Source organism: Rhinichthys klamathensis, unplaced genomic scaffold, assembly GCF_029890125.1.
Source record: "Rhinichthys klamathensis goyatoka isolate OS25496 unplaced genomic scaffold, OSU_Roscu_1.1 h1tg000184l_1, whole genome shotgun sequence".
Taxonomy (NCBI): domain Eukaryota; kingdom Metazoa; phylum Chordata; class Actinopteri; order Cypriniformes; family Leuciscidae; genus Rhinichthys; species Rhinichthys klamathensis.
The window spans coordinates 158645-178372 of NW_026606712.1; the positions used below are offsets into that span (position 1 = coordinate 158645).

The 19728-nt window shown below is 38.7% G+C and overlaps 1 protein-coding gene across 3 annotated transcripts in view; it reads right to left on the reverse strand.

Annotated features, from left to right (window-relative positions):
- arhgap23a (Rho GTPase activating protein 23a) overlaps nt 1–19728 on the reverse strand; it is a 76930-nt gene that overhangs the window by 30710 nt on the left and 26492 nt on the right. Inside the window, exon 1 of one of the 3 annotated variants that reach the window (XM_056261595.1) lies at nt 4721–5050. The exons of the other annotated variants lie outside the window; for them this stretch is intronic. Within the exon in view, the coding sequence (XP_056117570.1) occupies nt 4721–4963 (243 nt within the window). The 5' untranslated portion in view covers nt 4964–5050. Of the gene's footprint in view, nt 1–4720; nt 5051–19728 lie in introns of those variants that run through there. 3 annotated transcript variants of the gene reach the window in all.

Consider the following 19728-nt stretch of genomic DNA (forward strand, 5'->3'; position numbering starts at 1 on the left):
CCGGCACTGAGAATACCAAACCCTGTTATTACCCCCCCCAAAACACACAAGTGTACACACAAACACATGCACACATGTTGGTCCAGTAATGTCCAACCAATTAAAGCATTCAACTTTTCCTCCACATTCTGTTTTTTGTCATGTATGTTTCTTCATCAGTAACTTTCTAATGGATTGGAAACATGATTTTCCAGGGAAACCAAATACTAAACTCAAACAAGTCATCTCTTTGACGTCAGAGAGACCTCCAATGTTCTCCAAGAACAAGAACATCCCCTATTAAAGGGAAAGTTCACCCAAAAAATGAAAATTAGCCCATGACTTACTCACCCCCAAGGTGTATATGACATTCTTCTTTCAGACGAATACAATCGGAGTTATATTAAAAAATGTCCTGGCTCTTCCAAGCTTTATAATGGTAGTGAATGGCCGGTTTCTTATTTGAAGTCCATAAAAGTGCATCTATCCATGATAAAAGTGCATCCATCCATGATAAAAGTGCATCCATCCATGATAAAAATAATCCACACGGCTAAAACTTTATCAACTAAAATAACTAGCTCCCGGCAGACGGCCGTACGCATCGATTTACGGCGAAAGAGTAACACTTGACCTGACGCATTGACGAACGCGGGAGTGCCGATGATAGAGCAAAACATAAAACTATTCACAATTTTTTTAAGAGAAATTTCGGAGGAGCTTGAGTTTGTCGCCCAGCCCTGTTTGTTTGAATCGCGAGAGGCGTCAAAGCTTACGCTACTCCTACATCCCACGTCATACATCGGGTCAAGTGTTACTCTTTTGGCGTAAGTCGACTTGCGTAGGCCGTCTGCCGGAAGCTAGTTATTTTAGTCGATAAAGTTTTAAATGTGGAATGGATATTTTTCTTACATGAACGCCTTTATTAACCCCCCAGAGCCATGTGGAGCACTTTTATCATGGATGGATGCATTTTATGGACTTCAAAACATAAACGGCCATTCACTGGCATTATAAAGCTTATCATCCTGATAAGCCCAAGACTGGTTGCCCACTGAAGCTAAGCAGGGCTGAGCCTGGTTAGTACCTGGATGGGAGACCTTCTGAGAAAACCAGGTTGCTGCTGGAAGAGGTGTTAGTGAGGCCAGCAGGGGGTGCTCACCCTGTGGTCTGTGTGGGTCCTAACACCCCAATAGTGATGGGGACACTATACTGTCAAAGAGCACCGTCCTTCGGATGAGACGTTAAACCGAGGTCCTGACTCTCTGTGGTCATTAAAAATCCCGGCATCCTGGCCAAATTTGCCCAGTGGCCTCTGTCCATCATGGCCTCCTAATAAGCCCCATATATATATATACACTGATTGGCCTCATCACTCTGTCTCCTCTCCACCAGTAAGCTGGTGTGTGGTGGGCGTTCTGGCGCACTATGGCTGCCGTCGCATCATCCAAGTGGATGCTGCACATTGGTGGTGGTTGAGGAGATTCCCCCTTCCATGTGGAGCGCTTTGAGTGCCTAGAAAAGCGCTATATGTAATGAATTATTATTAATTATTATTAAAGCTTGGAAGAGTCAGGACATTTTTTAATATAACTCCGGTTGTATTCGTCTGAAAGAAGAATGTCATATACACCTAGGGTGGCTTGAGGGTGAGAAAATCATGGGCTAATTTTAATTTTTGGGTGAACTATCCCTTTAAATCATCAAGGTTTTGACAAGTTCACTGACATGTTGCAAGCCAGAAGATGTACAAAGATCCAATGATGTCCAAATTAATATTTTTTTTTGTCCCATTGTCCAGTAAAAATATGTGATTTACTTGAGAAGCAACACAATTTAAGATATTAGGTAAATATAAAATAATATCTTGGTAATAGGGAATATATCTTGAATTAAGTTTATTTTTTTACAGACCATTGGGGATTTTTATTATTATTTTGTTTTATTCATATAATTCTGGACATAAGCTCTGAAGTACTAATATCTTATTCAATTTTACATCTAAAGTAAATGTCTATCTTATCGTAAGATATTTTTAAATGGAAAAAAGACAAATGTATTTCATAAATGAAAATATCAAACTATCTGCTTCACCTGTTAAAATCATAGTAGTGTTGTGCACTAGAAAGTCCTCTGATGACTTCTGCTTAACATCCAACATTCATTCAGGCTAGAAGTTAGGCTGAGGTCATAGTTTATGACCAGCTGATGATGGGTTAACACACACCCGACACATTTTTCTCTGGTGGTGATGTGTTTCTAGCGTTGATTCAGGGTAATTTGGTCATAAATCAGGGAAAGAATGGGAAACTTAATGTGGACATTGACTTATGAATGTATATAGCTTAATGTCCTCAAATACCTCATTTGATGAGTGTTTTATTATGTCTCGAGTCCTCTATTGGCAGGCTATGCTACGTACACATGCTCACAGACAGTCGCCAGAAACAATACACTCCAAACAGCTGAGTGGGTGATCCTGCTGAAAAGTTGAGCGTAATTAATGTTGAGTGTTTAATCCCTGACACCCTGCCCTATGACTGCAACACACACACACACACACACACACACACACACACACACACACACGACTGAGAAGAGGTGTGTGTGTGTATGTGTGTGTTTAAACCTGTCTGTCAGCTCTTTCAGTTCCGCTGGAACTCCGTTAAACAGGGTTTTCCACCTTTACAGCAATGTTTGAATCCACGACTAAAAAAATAAACAGAACTGCAGGGAATATGAATGAATGTACTTGTATCAAGCAGGGTACGGTTTTAATATTTCATATTTTCTCATATTTTTACACTCTACTACATGCTTGTAAGCATAAGATGACCATATAATGTACTAAATAGACATCTGGAATTACTGTGATGCATATCATGGATGAAATTTTATTTCAGTTTTATTTCATAAAATAACAGTTTTAGTTAACCATAACAATGCTTCGAATCAGCTAATTTTACATTGCTGGAGTGGTATGCCATTGTGGTAAATATTTGAACTGGTGACTGAAAGGTTGCAGGTTCAAAACTGATACATTAGCTTTCACCATTGTGCCCTCGAGCAAGTCAACCAAACCCAGGTTGATCCAGGGGGATCGTCCTTAAGTCTATGTTAAATCACTTAGGGTCGTGTCTGCTAACTGACTACTTACTTATAAGGGGTCCAAGAACCAAAGGTATTTGCACTAACATTCTTATTAGTTAAATTCTACCAGTAGGGGCACCATAAATGAAAAGTACTCGTGACTCTGCGACTGTTTGATCAAGGAAATTAAAATTTAGCGTGGAGTTAAAGTGGTAAAAAAAAAAAATCAGAAGTCAATTATTTTAAATACAAAGGGTTGATCATTCTGAAATTTGCTATGTATATGCAGATTGTTATAACAAGGCGGTGTAACAAATTTTATGACAATTGGCCACACGTAGTACTATAAAGAGTACGTTTACACATAAATTATAATGATGTCCTGGGATTAAAATTCCTGTTTAGACCTTCAAACATTTTCCTGCCCAGAGTCCACCATTTTAAATTTTTAAATTTTCTTTTCTTTTTTTGTCTTAGGTCATTGGTCTGATTCACACAAAATGTGGTGTGTATCATCTAGAGTCCATCCTGACCAAACGTTCAGTAACCCTGCAATCCACCTCCAGAGCTTGTGTATTTTAACACAGCCTTGCTAAAGTACACCACCTGGCAACCTTCTGTTTCAGCCGAATAACCCAAAAGAAACGCACAGATGAACGACACTGAACAAGGAAACTGGAGCATTAAGTCCTACAGTAAATCTGAATGAAACCCAGCAGCTTCATTTAAATACAGGCAGGTCTAATTGAAACAACATGGCTCCTCGCCTTTATTAACAGATCAGGTTGTTCTAGATACAAATTCCTTTTTTTCAATGGGAATGAATGGAAGGCTTCACCTCTGAATGGATTATGATGGTTATTCAAACATGGTGATGCAGTTTGCTTTTTTAGGAGGATTTGGAATAGTTAATCTAACTGAAAGGGCAGCACAACCACACATATTTCAAAGTGGTTGAGTTTGGTTTGGGTTACTGTCTCATATGAGAGTGTGTCTGGCCGACAGCTGTCTGTATGTATAATTCTGAAGAATATCCCATTCCATCCTAGCATTCCAGAGAATATGTCTTACAAACTTCTTAAAGTGTGTGATCACATGACAGAACAATCACAGACACAAATAGACTCCCATACAACAGACATTCCCTAACTATATCCTATAATCTAGGTGCTTGAAGCAAAGCCACTCAGTTTAACACACACACAAACAACACAGTCACCCAAAGGGTCTTTATAACCCCTTATCTGGTGCCTTTACTTTCTAATTAGAGTATCTGACCTCCCACTACACTATCTCTGTGGTAAAAAGTCTGAGATATAAATGCAAGTAAGAAACAGTGTCAGAAATAACAACTTAATGTCCTGGCTCTAGCCAATAAAAATGTTGTTCCCTGAAATTGACCTCTTTTTTTTTTTTTTTACCTTTCCCAAACCTTATTAAAAAACACACACACAGCACAAATATTTAAAGAACAAAACTCATGGCATTTTTGTCCCCATTTTAAATATTGTGGGTATTATTTTTTTGGTGAAAGGTAAAAGTTTTTTCACAAGCCTTTTAATAACTACATCAGGCTATTTTTCTATCTCTACACACACACACACACACACACACACGCACACAAACATACACATATATAAAAACAGCTTACCCTGCAGGTCTGTGAGCGTCTCAGCATTGCTCTTCTGGCACTGATGCCATTTGTACTTTCAGAAGTGTCATTTTTCGAAACATTCATTTGTGGTGTATCCCCGTGTAAAACCGCCACCCAGATACAGCGAGGTTCTGGAGAGCTGCAGTCCACCCCCACCGCATCCCGAAAACACCACTCCATACCCTCTACACGCGGGCACACAGCGGGCATTACCAACGGCACCTGACCCGCTGACCACATCACACATAAAACACGTACGGGAGTGTGCAAGGGCTCACAAGAGGACGAGTCGCATTCACAAAAGAACCATTAAGGTAAAAACCATTACATAAATTTTTTTTTTTTTAAGATTTGGCCAAAAGGAGATAGGGAAATGTTAAAAACCACAAGTCAAAATAAAGATGTGTCCATCCTCTCCCCCAAAGAGAGGAGAAATTCCAGATGTGGCTTCTGTTGAACATGCCCAAATCTCCTCATATTTTGTTAATCCATGCTGGTGAATTTTCTTAAAGGATTCTGGAGTTAAACTAATAGTTCCATATCACATCGATGAGCTCCGCACATCCCATGCTCACGCACGCAGACGAGTGTTACAACCACAGAGGCATATCCAGAGATGAGAGCGAACCAGGATGCAGCCACATACCCCTGGCAGTCCCTGAACTATGTGTGTGTGTGTGTGTGTGGCAAGCACGTGGCAGTGCTGGCAAGATGTAGATCCAGGGAAGCCGGCTGCTGGATGGAAAAATGAATTAAATCCAAGTTTTTTTACGCATCAGTTTTCCCCCTCTTACTCTGCTTCAGTCTTTTTTCTTCTATTCCTTCACTTTCTGAACCATTCAGCTCCTCTCTCTCGCTCTCTCTCTTTCTCTCTCCACTCTGTCATCTCCTGACAAGCTCTAAACTCCGGCTCTCTGTCAATATGAGTGGGCCGGCCCTGCTGCTTTTCTTTTGCTCTCGCTCTCTCTCGCTCTCTCTCTCTCTCTCTCTCTCCTCTCTCTCCTCTCTCTCCTCTCTCTCCTCTCTCTCCTCTCTCTCCTCTCTCTCTCTCTCTCTCTCTCTCTCTCTCTCTCTCTCTCTCTCTCTCTCTCTCTCTCTCTCTCTCTAATTCATTCAGTTATCATCCTCTTTATCACTCCTTCCTGTCTGTATCTGTTTGCTGCTCCCAAAGTTATTCTTTATCTCACTCGCACACTCTTATGCTTATTTCTACTCTTTTTAAATGCCCTATAAAATCAAAATGAGAGTTCTGTGGCTTTTAGTCCATGCCTGTTAGCGTTGAGGCTTTTACCTTTTCACCTTTTAGCATATTTAAAATGTACACTGTTTTTCTTCAGGAAAAATTAAGTGTAAATCTGGATGACTCATCCTGCACTGCACAGAGTTCTGTCCAATCAGATGCTCTCTAGAATGAGTATGTCCCACCCTCTAATACAAACAGCTACTCATTTGCATAATATCCTTTTCCTGGCTGTAATGTAACTAAAGCCTATTGGCCATTTAAAAAAATGTCAGAGTTGTAATTTTTAAAGCCCACTTAGACTCATTGAATAAAGGTTGATTGTTCAGATTGTAGCTACATCTCAAAAAAAGTCACCAAGTTGTCAATCACTCAGATTGAGGAGGGGGAAGAAATCAGTCGAAAATGACCAAAGATCTTATAAAGGTTAAACAAAATCCTTTCAATGTGTAACTAAACATAAATCCTAAACTGTAGTGTGATTTAATAAAGGCTTGTTTTTCTTTTTGCCATCCATATTCCTCTGGGTCCTTCTCTTTCTTTATCACTGTCATTTCTGCAGTCTCTCCCATCAGCCCTCATCCCCGTCTGGCACACAAAACTTTTGCCTTTTTCCCCATCAGAGCTCTCAGATTTCTGTCTTATCTAATCTTTCAATTCATTTTCATCTTTTTTTCATTCAGTCCTTTGTTCCATCAAACAAAAAAACTAATTCTAAGGTCTCTGACAGTCCTAAAAAAAAGTCCATGTAGTCCAACAACGTTGAAACCCGCCGGAGCCACCAGCAGCTCTGAAAGTCCATTCGACTGTGTGTGTGTGTGTACAGTATGTGTGTGTTTTCCCGCTCTCTAAAAGTCCCCTCAGAGAAAGAACAAAATAATAGCTCCGCTAGCAAACACAATGAGCCTAAAAAAGTCTAAAAAGGACACACACACAAAAAAACCAGTAGGCCTACATATTCCTTCTAACTAAAAAAAAAAAAACCTTATGGAGGAATGACCACTATGAGAAAGAAAAACCAAAAGACTGAGAGAAAACCCAGAATGGCAGACAAAAACACAGGGTGCCAGACACCTCACTGCAGCTGCTCTCTGAGGCCAGACTAAAACAGCTGCTATAAAACAACACACACCAACACAACACAAGACATGCACAGTAACATATCATCTATCAGGTCACATATTGACACTAACACACACACACATCCGTGGAAAATCTCACCCAACAGGCAGGCCTCCAGTGTGTGTGCGAGAGGGGCAGGCAGCTGGCCATCGGTGAGACATTTCCCTCTCATTCAACTCCACCAAACACACACACACACACCTGAGATCCGTTACAAATGAGGACGGACTGGTTTCACCTGCCGCACTGTTAAACGTGTACCGGCACGGCAACATACAGCCAGAACATGTACACAATACAGGAAACACAACACAGTTTATCACGTCAGGTCAAGGTGTCATGAATAGGCTGAAGATTAAGTCAAGTCACGGTGAATCACATATATGCCACATAGTTTATTTTTAAATGCACGAAAGACATGTATGATGTTGAATATCCGTTTGTGTTATTATAAAAGAATATTCATTGAAAACTTTAATGGAGCAAACACACACACACATTCCTGAGGTGTGTTGAGGATTGAAGACACATAAGCTCTAGTAATTAAATATGAATCTCAAGACTTCCTGCAGTCTAACCAGCTCATCCTCCTTTTCCTCACCGCTGTATGAACTACTAAACAGAACAATGACCACAAATTCTCAAAGTAAATGAGATCTCACTCTGTAGCCAGATTTGCCAAAACACAAAAGTCTGCGATTTAAAGTCAATAAGAACTCCTCCTTTCCCATCAAAATTTTTCCCCATATGAAATTATCTGAGCTATGCAATCCACATTCATTTGTATGTCAACAACAATTCCAGATGAAAAAGTTATTGCTCAGAGATTTCTCTTTAAAAAGGGATAGTTTATGAAAACTATGTCATCATATACTCACCCTCAAGTTGTTCCAAACCTGTATGAGAGTTTCTTTCTTCTGCTGAACACAAAAGAAGATATTTTGAAGAATGTTGGTAACTAGACAGTTGATGGGCCCCATTGACTCCCATAGAATTGTTTTTTTTTCAACTATAGAAGTAATTTGCTACAGTCAAGTGTTTTATTAACAACATTCTTTAAAACATCTTATTTTGTGTTCAGCAGAAGAAAGAAAATCATGCAGGTTTGGAACAACTTGAGGGTAAGTGATGACAACTTTAAAGTCCAGAAGGCAAAAGGGAGTAATAACAAAAACGTATATTATATCAACTTAAAACCTCTGGTGGTCTTGAGTTATTTTAGATGTTACATTTTGAATAATAAAAAAAAAATACTTCATTGGAATGGTACAGCACTACAGTGACTTTTGTGGCACTTACTATATTAACACACACACACACACACACACACACACACACACACACACACGCACGCACGCACGCGCACACACACACACTAAAAATGAAGAAGGATGAAGTAAAATGTCTAATGCAAAACCTAATTATATCTGAAAAATCAAGTAATTATAGCAGCAAGGGAATACACAGCTCTATATCAATATGTATATATAGGGCTATAAAGACATCTAGTGGTTACACCACAGTATTACATATGATTATCTTTATTTCTCCCACCAGATGCCACTAATCAGATGCCGCCCTCCTATGTACTTCCGCTCAATTTTCATTTTCCTTCAGTACTACGTCTGGGTTTGTGGTGTATTTTTTGGTTTTCTCCGGTAAATTTTTTACCGGTCCAATCAGCGAACAGAGGGAGTGGCTGAGAACGATGACGTCGATGTCGTGCGCTAGTTTGAGTGGTTTGAGCAAGGGGGTAATCCATCAAGCCGGAAACTGAAGTCTCCCCGGGGGCCGCCATTGGCTAACAAGCCATCCCCTGCTGTTAGCATTCCATTGACTCCCATTCATTTTGGCGTCACTTTGACAGCGAATAACTTCACATCTGAGGCGTTTAAAGACTCCATTTGTCCATTATTTATTTCTAAAGAAACACGACAATGTATAAAAGGCTCCATTACCTTGTATCTTGTTATGGCCCTGCAGAAGCAGTTTTTGTAAAAATAGGCTAACGATTGCGTCATAACCACTCGACTCTCTGTCGCACAGTGGAGAAATTACTGTATAGACAGGAGGAGAAGCTCACAGGCAATCGGGGGGACGTGGAGGCATAAAGTCAAGGGAGAAGCCCATAGAGAGTCATAAAGTTGCTCCTGCTGCCAGCTCATGGACAGCTCCTACTCACGCTCTCCGTCTCTGCAAGATTCGGAAGGGAATGATTCAGATTCCTCTTGGCACAGCTACTAGAAGACGTACAACTGTCAGACAGGTTGCTCACGTCACATCTACGACGTCAAGCTCAGTTTGAGCCTGCGCAGTTTACTCGGCCATCAGGAAGTGAGTGCTTCTAATTGACTTCACTTTTCTCTGTTGAAATGGGGTCGCTGTGTCCATTTCTTTTACTGTCTATGGGTTTGAGTCGTCATACGTCACGACTAAACGTCAGCGATTGGTTATGGCAGATCCAGAGTGGCTCTGGGCAGATCCAATAGTTTTAAACTTCAACAGTGTACCCACCTACAAGGAAGTTAACGCTTAGCGAGGCCAGACTCTCTGTACAAATGACATGTACGAGAGTCTGGTGGGACCAGTCTAACTAATCTGCCTTTCATGCATTGGATTTGAACTTTAACAGTGTATTAATTGAAAATAATATGGAATATTGTCTAGTACCATGAAATCCACTCAAAATACTAAATACTAAAGAATAAATATTACTGAAACAAAATACAAAGTAATTCACTTCATTAAAAAAAAATATGCTTATTGTCTTCGGTCTGTTCTGATGCAAAGGATCACACTTGTGTGACTTCTAACTAAGTGAGGAATACTAGAGGGTTAACATTCCTATGGAGATATAAAAATAGAAACAAATAAGAGTTGTTAGAAGTAGGAGTCTCCATTTAATCTCACCTAATGACACCAATAATTATTGTAATGTTACGAGTTACGACCAATAACTTGTTTTCAATAATTAACTTTTTTTTTTTAATCTATACCAATTTGTATAAAACAGAAAATTAAAACTATATTATTACATGCACACATCAACTCACTCAAACTTTAATTAGTGCTATACGATTATCTATATCCTAAAACAAGAGGAAATAAGCATCCAATTTCGGCAGATTAATATCCAATAATGCCCAATTATAATAGCAATATATAAAAAAATATTAAAACACAGATATGATGCTGATATATTGTGCATCCGTTACTTCATCCAAAAGAAACCCAAACAGCACTATAGAGCCCTGTGTTTAAATAGACTGGAGCTGTGAAAGCTATGAGCAGCAGATGTTTGATCTGCACATGCTCTGATATAAATCTCCCTTTAATATCATCACACACAAACACGGCTGATTCATCTATCAACACATGCTGATGGAACAAATACTAAACTCATGGGTCACACATCTGTTCTGACAGAGCCCTCAAAAATAATGCTTAATGCAAAAAAATAAAGTGCAACCAACCATATAATCTTGAAAACATCATATATGCCAGTATCTTAGTAAGAGGCAAGAGCAAACGTGCACATTTATTCATGCACCTATTAAAAAGGATGAAGTATGTCCCCTGCTGGTCACTTAAGAAACAGCCCACATTCATACACACAACTCCTCTAAAGTATGAATGAATGAATGTGAGCTCAAAGCTAAAAACCAATTAAAATAGCACAATATAAACACAGCTACATCTGAATATGTATAAAGTGTGCTGAGGCCTCAGTGAGCACAGGGCGACACAGAGACAGGAGATAATAGGAGACCTGACAACACCATTTGGTCCCAAGAGCATTAGATAGCAGAACACAGTCTAGACCGACTTTAATCTGCCTCTGCTGTGTGTGTGTGTGTGTGTGTGTGTGTGTGTGTGTGTGTGTGTGTGTGTGTGTGTGTGTGTGTGTGTGTGTGTGTGTGTGTGTGTAAAAAACTACTCTTCTTTAAGCTGGTTAATTTTAGCTGTAATCCTCAGCAAAGCCGTTGACCAATAGGCTGCAAACCTGAAGCAAAACCAATGAGTTGTAATGACATGAAACCACCAACAGATGGAAGCACTACAGCACAACCCAATGAGTGTTTCAGAAATTCAAATGTTTACATGTAGGTAGACTGTGCCTGAAACCTGCAGAAATATTATATAAAATGCACAAAAAATAATATTCTGTCATCATTCACTAACTCTTATGTCAATACAAACCTGTATAACTTTCTTTCTTCATAAAAGAATGTAAGAAAGGACAAAAAAGAAGATATTTGGTAACCAAATAGCTTTGGTGACCATTGACTTTCATTGTATGGACAAAGAACACTGAGACATTTCTCAGGATATCTTCTTTTATGTTCCACAGAAGAAACTAAGTCAAACAATGACAGAATTGACATTTTTAACTATTACCTTATATATTACATAGTTAAATACTGTATAAAACATGTTATATGTTTATTTAAAGGTACACCATTGCTGAACTCGGAACCGGATACTAACATACCACTCTTTCTATTTTTGCAATAGAAAGATATGTTCAGAATTATTTTAGCCCTAGCAGTTAAAAAACAAAACTGCATGCATTTTGCAGAAGATCATTGTTTTGGTTGTGCTTCAGCTCTGTGTGACTGTGTGGATGAATATGACCATTCACAATAGATAATGCTTTACAATGAACTCTGTTAGAGAGCTACATATGGCAATGTATCTGTTCAATAAAATACCTTTCTCACCTGTTAAGTAGTAAAAAAAAACCTCTCTGCGTCGCTTTCACAACATTTCTAATCCCTCAGTTCTTGCCATCTCCAAAAAGCCAAGCCAATGTTGATTCTGGTTTTATTACGAGCTCTGTCTTGTTCTCTTTTAGCCAGCAGACTCTCCTCTGTTCAGTGTTTTTTTTAAACGGGTGATTCTCCGGAGGTTCGAGGTTTAGCTGCTCCATGTTAACCTTTCTCGCTTATTGTGACAACTAACCTATACCCCTCCCACACCACACAACGGAGCAACTTTTCTCTGTTTACGGATATTACGAGACACGCACGGACGAGTGATGTATGTGTGTAATTTTTCTGTGAAAACCATCATCCTCTAAAATATGAATAAACACTTATAATAGGCTTACCATAGTGAATCAGAGTAAGACAAAAATATATTTTGGAAAAAGATGGTGTATCGATATCGACGTATTTAAATTTTGTTAACTTTGAACAAAAAAAAAGTTACATATAGTGTACCTTTAATAAATTATGAATATATTAATCTGTTAAATGTAGACAGATGTATCGTTTGCAGTTTGTGATATCACACAATCCTATGTGTGTGGGGTTAGGTGAAATATATAAAACTAATAACTCACGAAATGTCCTCTTAATTGATGCTCATAGCAAATAGGGTTGTGCCGATGGTCCATCGTGATGGCTGACAGACATCACGATGTTTAGACGGCATTGTATGGAGCGAATTATGTGCCAAAACCTCACACACACACAAAACGTGTTTTACTCACACCCAATGATTCACAAACAAACTCAATGTGGTTTGTAAATACAAAACATCACTCACAAACTAATGCATATTGTTCTGCAAATAAAAAACGTACCTATCAAACAGGGGCGGACTGGCCATCTGTGTGATCTGGAGAATCACAGAACGGCCGGTACTCCAGGACGGCCGGTGGGCCGGCCCACCACCCGCCACACACGCAGTCACAGACATCCCAAGTCTCCCGGAAGTTCCCCGCATATTTATAGCGGCTCACTGATGCCCGCAAATTAGTTAAAATCTCTCGGAATCTAGAGCGAATAAGAGTGCGCATGCGTAGCGCGCGCACGGCAGAAAGAGGGAGCGAGCTAGAGACCTTGCGTGTGTGTGCTAGTGTGCGCGTGTGCCTCACGAAGCGCATGTAAGGACCCAACCAATCAAGTGCGGGCGGGCTTTTATCTCTACTACTGCATACCTGTCAAGTATCCCGTTTTGGCCGGGAAAGTCCCGTATTTAACCCTTCTTTCCCGCCGTCCTCCCGTATTAGGATTTTCCCGTAAATCTCCCGTATTTTTGCATTATTGAAAAATAATAATACCGCGGGCGGAGTAAAAAAAAAAAAAAAATCCAATCTGAGCTGTCACTAGCCTCGCGATAACTAACGTTCCAGGTACTGTAGGTGGCAGTTGTCGCGATGTTAGTTTGTGAGGTCAGATGATGAGTGACAACGCGGGGCAAACAAAAAACAAACAAAAACAGAGACGGATGATGGACGCCATGACAGAGCAAGGTACTCTTGCCAAAAAAACAAAACCCTCATGTACTAAATACCGCGATCGATCAATGGGATAGCGAATTTACTTTTCTGAAGAGGAGCAGGGTAGGGGACAGTCACGCGTTTTGTAAGTTTTGTAACTGCGACTTTAGTATCTCACACGGGGAAGGAATGATGTGTCAACACGAGAAAGGGTGATTTAGCATGGTACGAAAGATTGTTACACAGAATAGGATGACGTTAGACAACAGAACTGTTTGCTCTACTCTCATGTAAAATTAACCACTCTGGCCCAGCCCACAAATACACTCCTTCCAAAACAGGTAATTACAAAGTCTGCAACAAATTTTTTTTCAATAACTCACTAAAAGAGTAAAGAAAAGTTATGTGAAATGAAAAGAAAAACTGCAAATGAAAAGAAAAACTGTAAAAGAAAAGCAATATGAAATGAAAATGTGTGGAATGAAAATAAAATGTAAATGTAAAGACAAGCAATGTTAAATGAACAGAAAATATGCAAATAATCCTTTAAATAAATGCTCTTAATACCCTATAACGTTACCATACATAGGCCTATTAAGACAGGTGTTATAGCCTAAATGAAAAAACACACACACACATATATATATATATGTGTGTGTGTGTGTGTTTTCATTTAGGCTATAACACCTGTCTTAAAATGTAAGGGATACTGGAGCTTGGTTGGGGTGGTGGGACTGCTCGCGGTGGGTGCCGGAAAATTTCCCTTATTTTCAAATCTAAAACTTGACAGGTATGCTACTGACGAACCGAATTAATCAGAAATTACTTTGCAAGTTACTTGCTAGGGATGATGTTAGGAAGTGATATTCAGCTTGCTACATTTTTAATGATTACAGTAGTTAAAACAGCTAAACTTCAACATTTTAGCTGTAAAATGCCACATGCAGTAGCTAATATTAAGAAATATGTTGTGCTTTTACTTTTAAAAATGTTGGTAACGTTACAGTTAATGCTTACAAACTTTGAAGATTTTGAATACAGAAGTTACATTTGTAATGGTGTAGCCTATTTTCATTTAGATGTGGTATTATTATTTGTGCAGTAGCTAAGATTAATTACTGCATAAATTAATTAAGATTATTAAGTAATAAATTCATTTTAAGACAGCATGGAATAAATTGTATAATTTGCTGTTAGCTAGGTATAGTATTATGAGCCACAATTAAAGTCTTGTGACACTCATGCCAGGCAGCAGGCGTTATTGTTGTTGTTGTCGAGTTTCCGCGCGCCGATTGCTTTGGGCCGGGCCTAGTCAAAGTCCAGGGCCGTTTTTTAGTCCCAGTCCGTCCCTGCTATCAAACAAATACAGTATGTTTTACATATACATAGACACGTATTTCTTCAATGACAAAAATATCATCCAAGTACAAATTAAAATCTTTCAAGTACAAAACAAAATTATACAAGTACGAAACAAAAACCTTCATGTACAAAACAAAATTCTACAAGTACAAAACAAAAACCTTCAAGTACAAAGCAAAATTCTACAAGTACAAAACAAAATTCTACAAGTACAAAACAAAATTCTACAAGTACAAAACAAAATTCTACAAGTACAAAACAAAATTCTACAAGTACAAAACAAAATTCTACAAGTACAAAACAAAATTATACAAGTACGAAACAAAAACCTTCAAGTACAAAGCAAAATTCTACAAGTACAAAACAAAATTCTACAAGTACAAAACAAAATTCTACAAGTACAAAACAAAATTCTACAAGTACGAAAAACTGTCACGTGACTTTTGGCACTATTTTTAATAGAACATTTAATTTAATTGAAAGGAGGGCTTCATTTGTCTGTCCAAAATAATAATTTGGGCAATACGCCACAGGGAAGTTAAGAAACAATTGTATAGGCTATTGTTTGTTTTGTTCATTCATTATTTTATTAGGCTACATTAACAGTTACGCTGACTGAATTCCAACTAAATTAATGAATAAGTGGGACCCTTTCAATTAAATGAAATGTTCTCATTCATTTATAGAGAACGAAAGAAATAGACTCATTCAGTAAATGAAACGTTTTTACAAAAATGTAAAAAGCAACATGATGGCAGAGCTTTCAGTTTATAGATTCCCTTATCCTAGAGTGGAGTGCTACTAAGTGCTAGTGTGGATTTCTAACATTTACCAAAACCTCAAAAAGGTCAATTATAGATAAAGTAAGACAGAAACACACCTGTTCAGCGCTCATTTTCCCATGGGCAAAGGCAAGCACGCGTTTCACATCAGTGTTTCTCCCGAGAGACTAGCGCGAAATTGATCCGCTATCTTAGCGCCATCTACTGTTCTAGAAGAGGAAGTTGCTCAACTGCATTTGTGAGAAAATCTGCCTGTCCATGGACGCGGAAAAATAGTGCCAAAAGTCACGTGACAGTTTTTCGTACTTGTAGAATTTTGTTTTGTACTTGTAGAATTTTGCTTTGTACTTGTAGAATTTTGCTTTGTACATGAAGGTTTTTGTTTCGTACTTGTATAATTTTGTTTTGTACTTGAAAGATTTTAATTTGTACTTGGATGATATTTTTGTCATTGAAGAAATACGTTTCTATGTATATGTAAAACATACTGTATTTGTTTGATAGGTACGTTTTGTATTTGCAGAACAATATGCATTAGTTTGTGAGTGATGTTTTGCATTTACAAACCACATTGAGTTTGTTTGTGAATCATTGGGTGTGAGTAAAACACGTTTTGTGTGTGTGTGAGGTTTTGGCACATAATTCGCTCCATAGCATTGGCTAAACATCGTGTGTCCCGTTTCCATGGTGACGCGTCATGCTTGGCACGTGATTCACCACAGCCAAAATAGCGCTGTATGACAGATTTAACGCTTTTATTTCTAAATATTAACAAACTTGCTTAACATGTCATGAACTATCTTCTATTCCGATTCTCAAATATATGTGGAAGTGAGTTTTTGTCGTTTAAAAAAACTTTATAAATTATCTTGATCTGTAACGTGAGATGGGCGCCGTGTTTGGACCGCAGTTCAGAGATTCCTGTCTGTTGGATTTATTACAGCGCGTGAATTCACCAGTTTCTCCCGAAAAACATGAAAGTTAGTGGCCGGTGAACTGGGAGAAAAATTGAGTTGACATTATAGTTATTTACTGCTATACTGTGTCTCTGATATGAATAAAAACCGTCGTCAAATATATTTGAATGGGTTGTTATTGCTGCTTCCCACCATTGTGTATTTTACAAACTATAAATGTATTGTTTTGCTATAGATTATATGTATTTAAATGTCTGAAACCTAAAATAAACATTATGTGGTTAAAAACACTGAACAGTTGTGATGACAAGCGCTGAGCGCGTCCGTCTTTGGCCCAGCGCCAGCCTAGCGCGAAAGCAGAATGTTTGAATCTGGCAGTGATGTCACATCACTCACGTCACTGTACATTCGCTCCTTAGTGCTCAGCTGCTGCAGAGCTGCCGACATCGCAATTGCTGATGAGATATAGAGGAAAATATCTAGTGGAAAATGAGAATATTACGAAAATACCCTCCCCCTCCCCCTCCCGATGTCATCGTCCATCGCGATGTTTCACTGTAGACATCGTCTGATGCCAAATTGGTAGACATCGCCCAAACCTAATAGCAAACACTCATGATTCAATGTCTATCAACAAATCAGCATTTAAATCATGAAATATGCACTAGGTCATGTCTTTCTATTAGGCAGAAAGGCTGCTGCTTTAGATTTATGACACAGCCAGGCAGAAACAAACACTCGCAATTACAGTACACTAATCTATTTTCAAGGATAATAATGTCAAATCATTACACAACTGGTATGCATGTGTATAATGGGATCTGAGTTACGTGCATGAGAGGAAGTCTAAGGGGCATCACACCTGTTCTACATGAAGACCAGAGAGATTAGAGCAAAAACTCAACACAGAGCAGATGTGCCGACATGAACACATCTACATAGACACACACAAATTTATTTATTCAGCAGGCACGCATTAAAAATGATCAAAAATGACAATAAAGACTTTTATAATGTTACAAAAGATTTCTATTTCAAATAATAGCTTTCTTTTCATCAAAGAGTTCTGAAAAAATTTGTATTACGGTTTCCACAATAAAATATTAAGCAGCAGGAGCCCTTTTCAACATTGATAATCCTTTAAAAAAAAAAACATTTCGAGCGGCAAAGCAGTATATTAGAATGAAAACTTGTAAATGTAGTCACACAAGCGAATGTAACACAATCACTTTTTCAATCAATCACACAACGTGTTTTTCAGAAGCTTCAGAGGGGCTGAGGGGATTGAGATGGGTTGCGTATGTGTCAGATACCTGAAGATATTCTTCTCACCAGCGTTCATCTCAACACTGACCCCTTTTAAGTCAGCTGTGAAATTGTTCTGCTCTAAAAATACATCCTCCTTGGCTCTGAACGCTAATGCCTGTGTGAATGGTACGTTTCAGTGTGTGTGGTTTCCCTTCTGCATTGCCGAATTCCACATCAGTACAGCTGCTTTAACAACCACACCCCATCGCCATGCCTCCTGGCAACCATCGCTGTTTCCACAATCCATAGGACGCTAAGCAACAACTCACCAAATTAAATGTTCCTGATGTTCCTGTAACCATAAGCCAAATAATTTCTCAATAGGGCAGAGTTTGAGGTGCTGTTTTATTATAACTGCAGTTTTCTATGTTGGAGTGTTACTGTTTAAAAATGCACAATATTGGTACCACATGGGTTATCAGCCGATATTAGATATATTGTAATACAGTATCAGTAGATATTGTATATTTAATTGTTCATACCTCTATTTTTACTTTTACATTACCTTCAGCGAAAACTCACCTACAGTTAATCTATAAAAACACAAATAATTTTATAGTATCAGTGCATCCATATTTTAAAGACAACTGGCATTCAAGTAGAGATGTGTGCTACGACTCAATTTTAAATAGAAATGTTGTAACCGACTAGTCAATTTCACTAACAAACGCCCAGAAGGAAAAAAAAAAAAAAACAGCTTGTATACGGTCTAATTAAAATAGCCTACTTAAATCTATGACTCAAACAGTCAAATCCCATACTGAACAATGCTGAAAAATAGGTCATATACATCAATGACAAACAACATTAAAATCAACTGAAACAATAGCACAGCAAACTCAATAGCCGATTATAAACAGAATTCCTCAAATAAAGTTAGCCAACATTAGTCGGCAGCAACACACATCAAGGTATTGCTGTTCGTTATCACGGCAAACACTCGCACATCTGGGTTTGAACATGCTTCTGTATGAATAGTAAAGCTTGACGTATACCATCAATATACATTATTTAAGGGTATTCTATTATTCCTTAGGATGTCAATATACGATCTGTTGATGTCAAGTAAGTTTGTTAATACTTATATGCCAGTTTGGCATGAAACAAACTAAATGAATGTGAAAAACTAGCATTTCCAATGTCATGTGCAGCAGGATCGTTTAGTCGACTGGTTTTACACAACCCTACACTCAAGTACAAACTTTGGGAGTTTCTATTTAGAGATCTGTGTCCTCCAGTCATGGAGGTTGTCATATTTAAAACCTATTTATGTGAAAAATACACTTACAAATTAACTTATGAAAGATATTTTCATTTGAAAGATAAAATAAAGAATTAAAAGCTAATAATAAAAGCTCTGGGAAAACCTGGGTATTCATGGGTTAACCAATTTTTTTAAAAGTCACATCTGGCGATATTAAGTCCACCTTCTTTTCAATTCACTTTACAACAATTTTCCAGTTCTCTTTCGCCATCTCCTGCTCTCCATTACGCTGAGTCTCTTTTGGCTCTGCAGAGAGAGGGGCTTGTTGTGGTCAGAAGTGGCCCAGTGCCCTCCCTCACAGGACCGACTCTCTGTTTCTGATGGGCCCCTTTAGTTCACTCAACCCTGTGTAATTAACAGATATAAATTATAATGTTGAACTGCAAGGATGACGTGTTTCTTCCGTGTGTTGTGTGTGTGTGTGTGTATGTGTTCACATCTGTAGAACTGTATGTGCCGACCCCAGCGGCTGAAACTTAAACCTCCACTGGGAGAGGAGAGTAGGAGTGAGAGGATAGGAGAGGAGAGGAGTGAAGTTAAAGGATAGGAGAGGAGAGTAGTGAGAGGATAGGAGAGGAGAGTAGGAGTGAGAGGAGTGAGAGGAGAGAAGTTAAAGGATAGGAGAGGAGAGTAGTAAGAGGATAGGAGAGGAGAGTAGGAGTGAGAGGAGTGAGAGGAGAGGAGGAGTGAGAGGAGAGTAGGAGTGAGAGGATAGGATAGGAGAGTAGGAGTGAGAGGAGAGGATAGGAGAGGAGAGTAGGAGTGAGAGGAGAGGAGTGAGAGG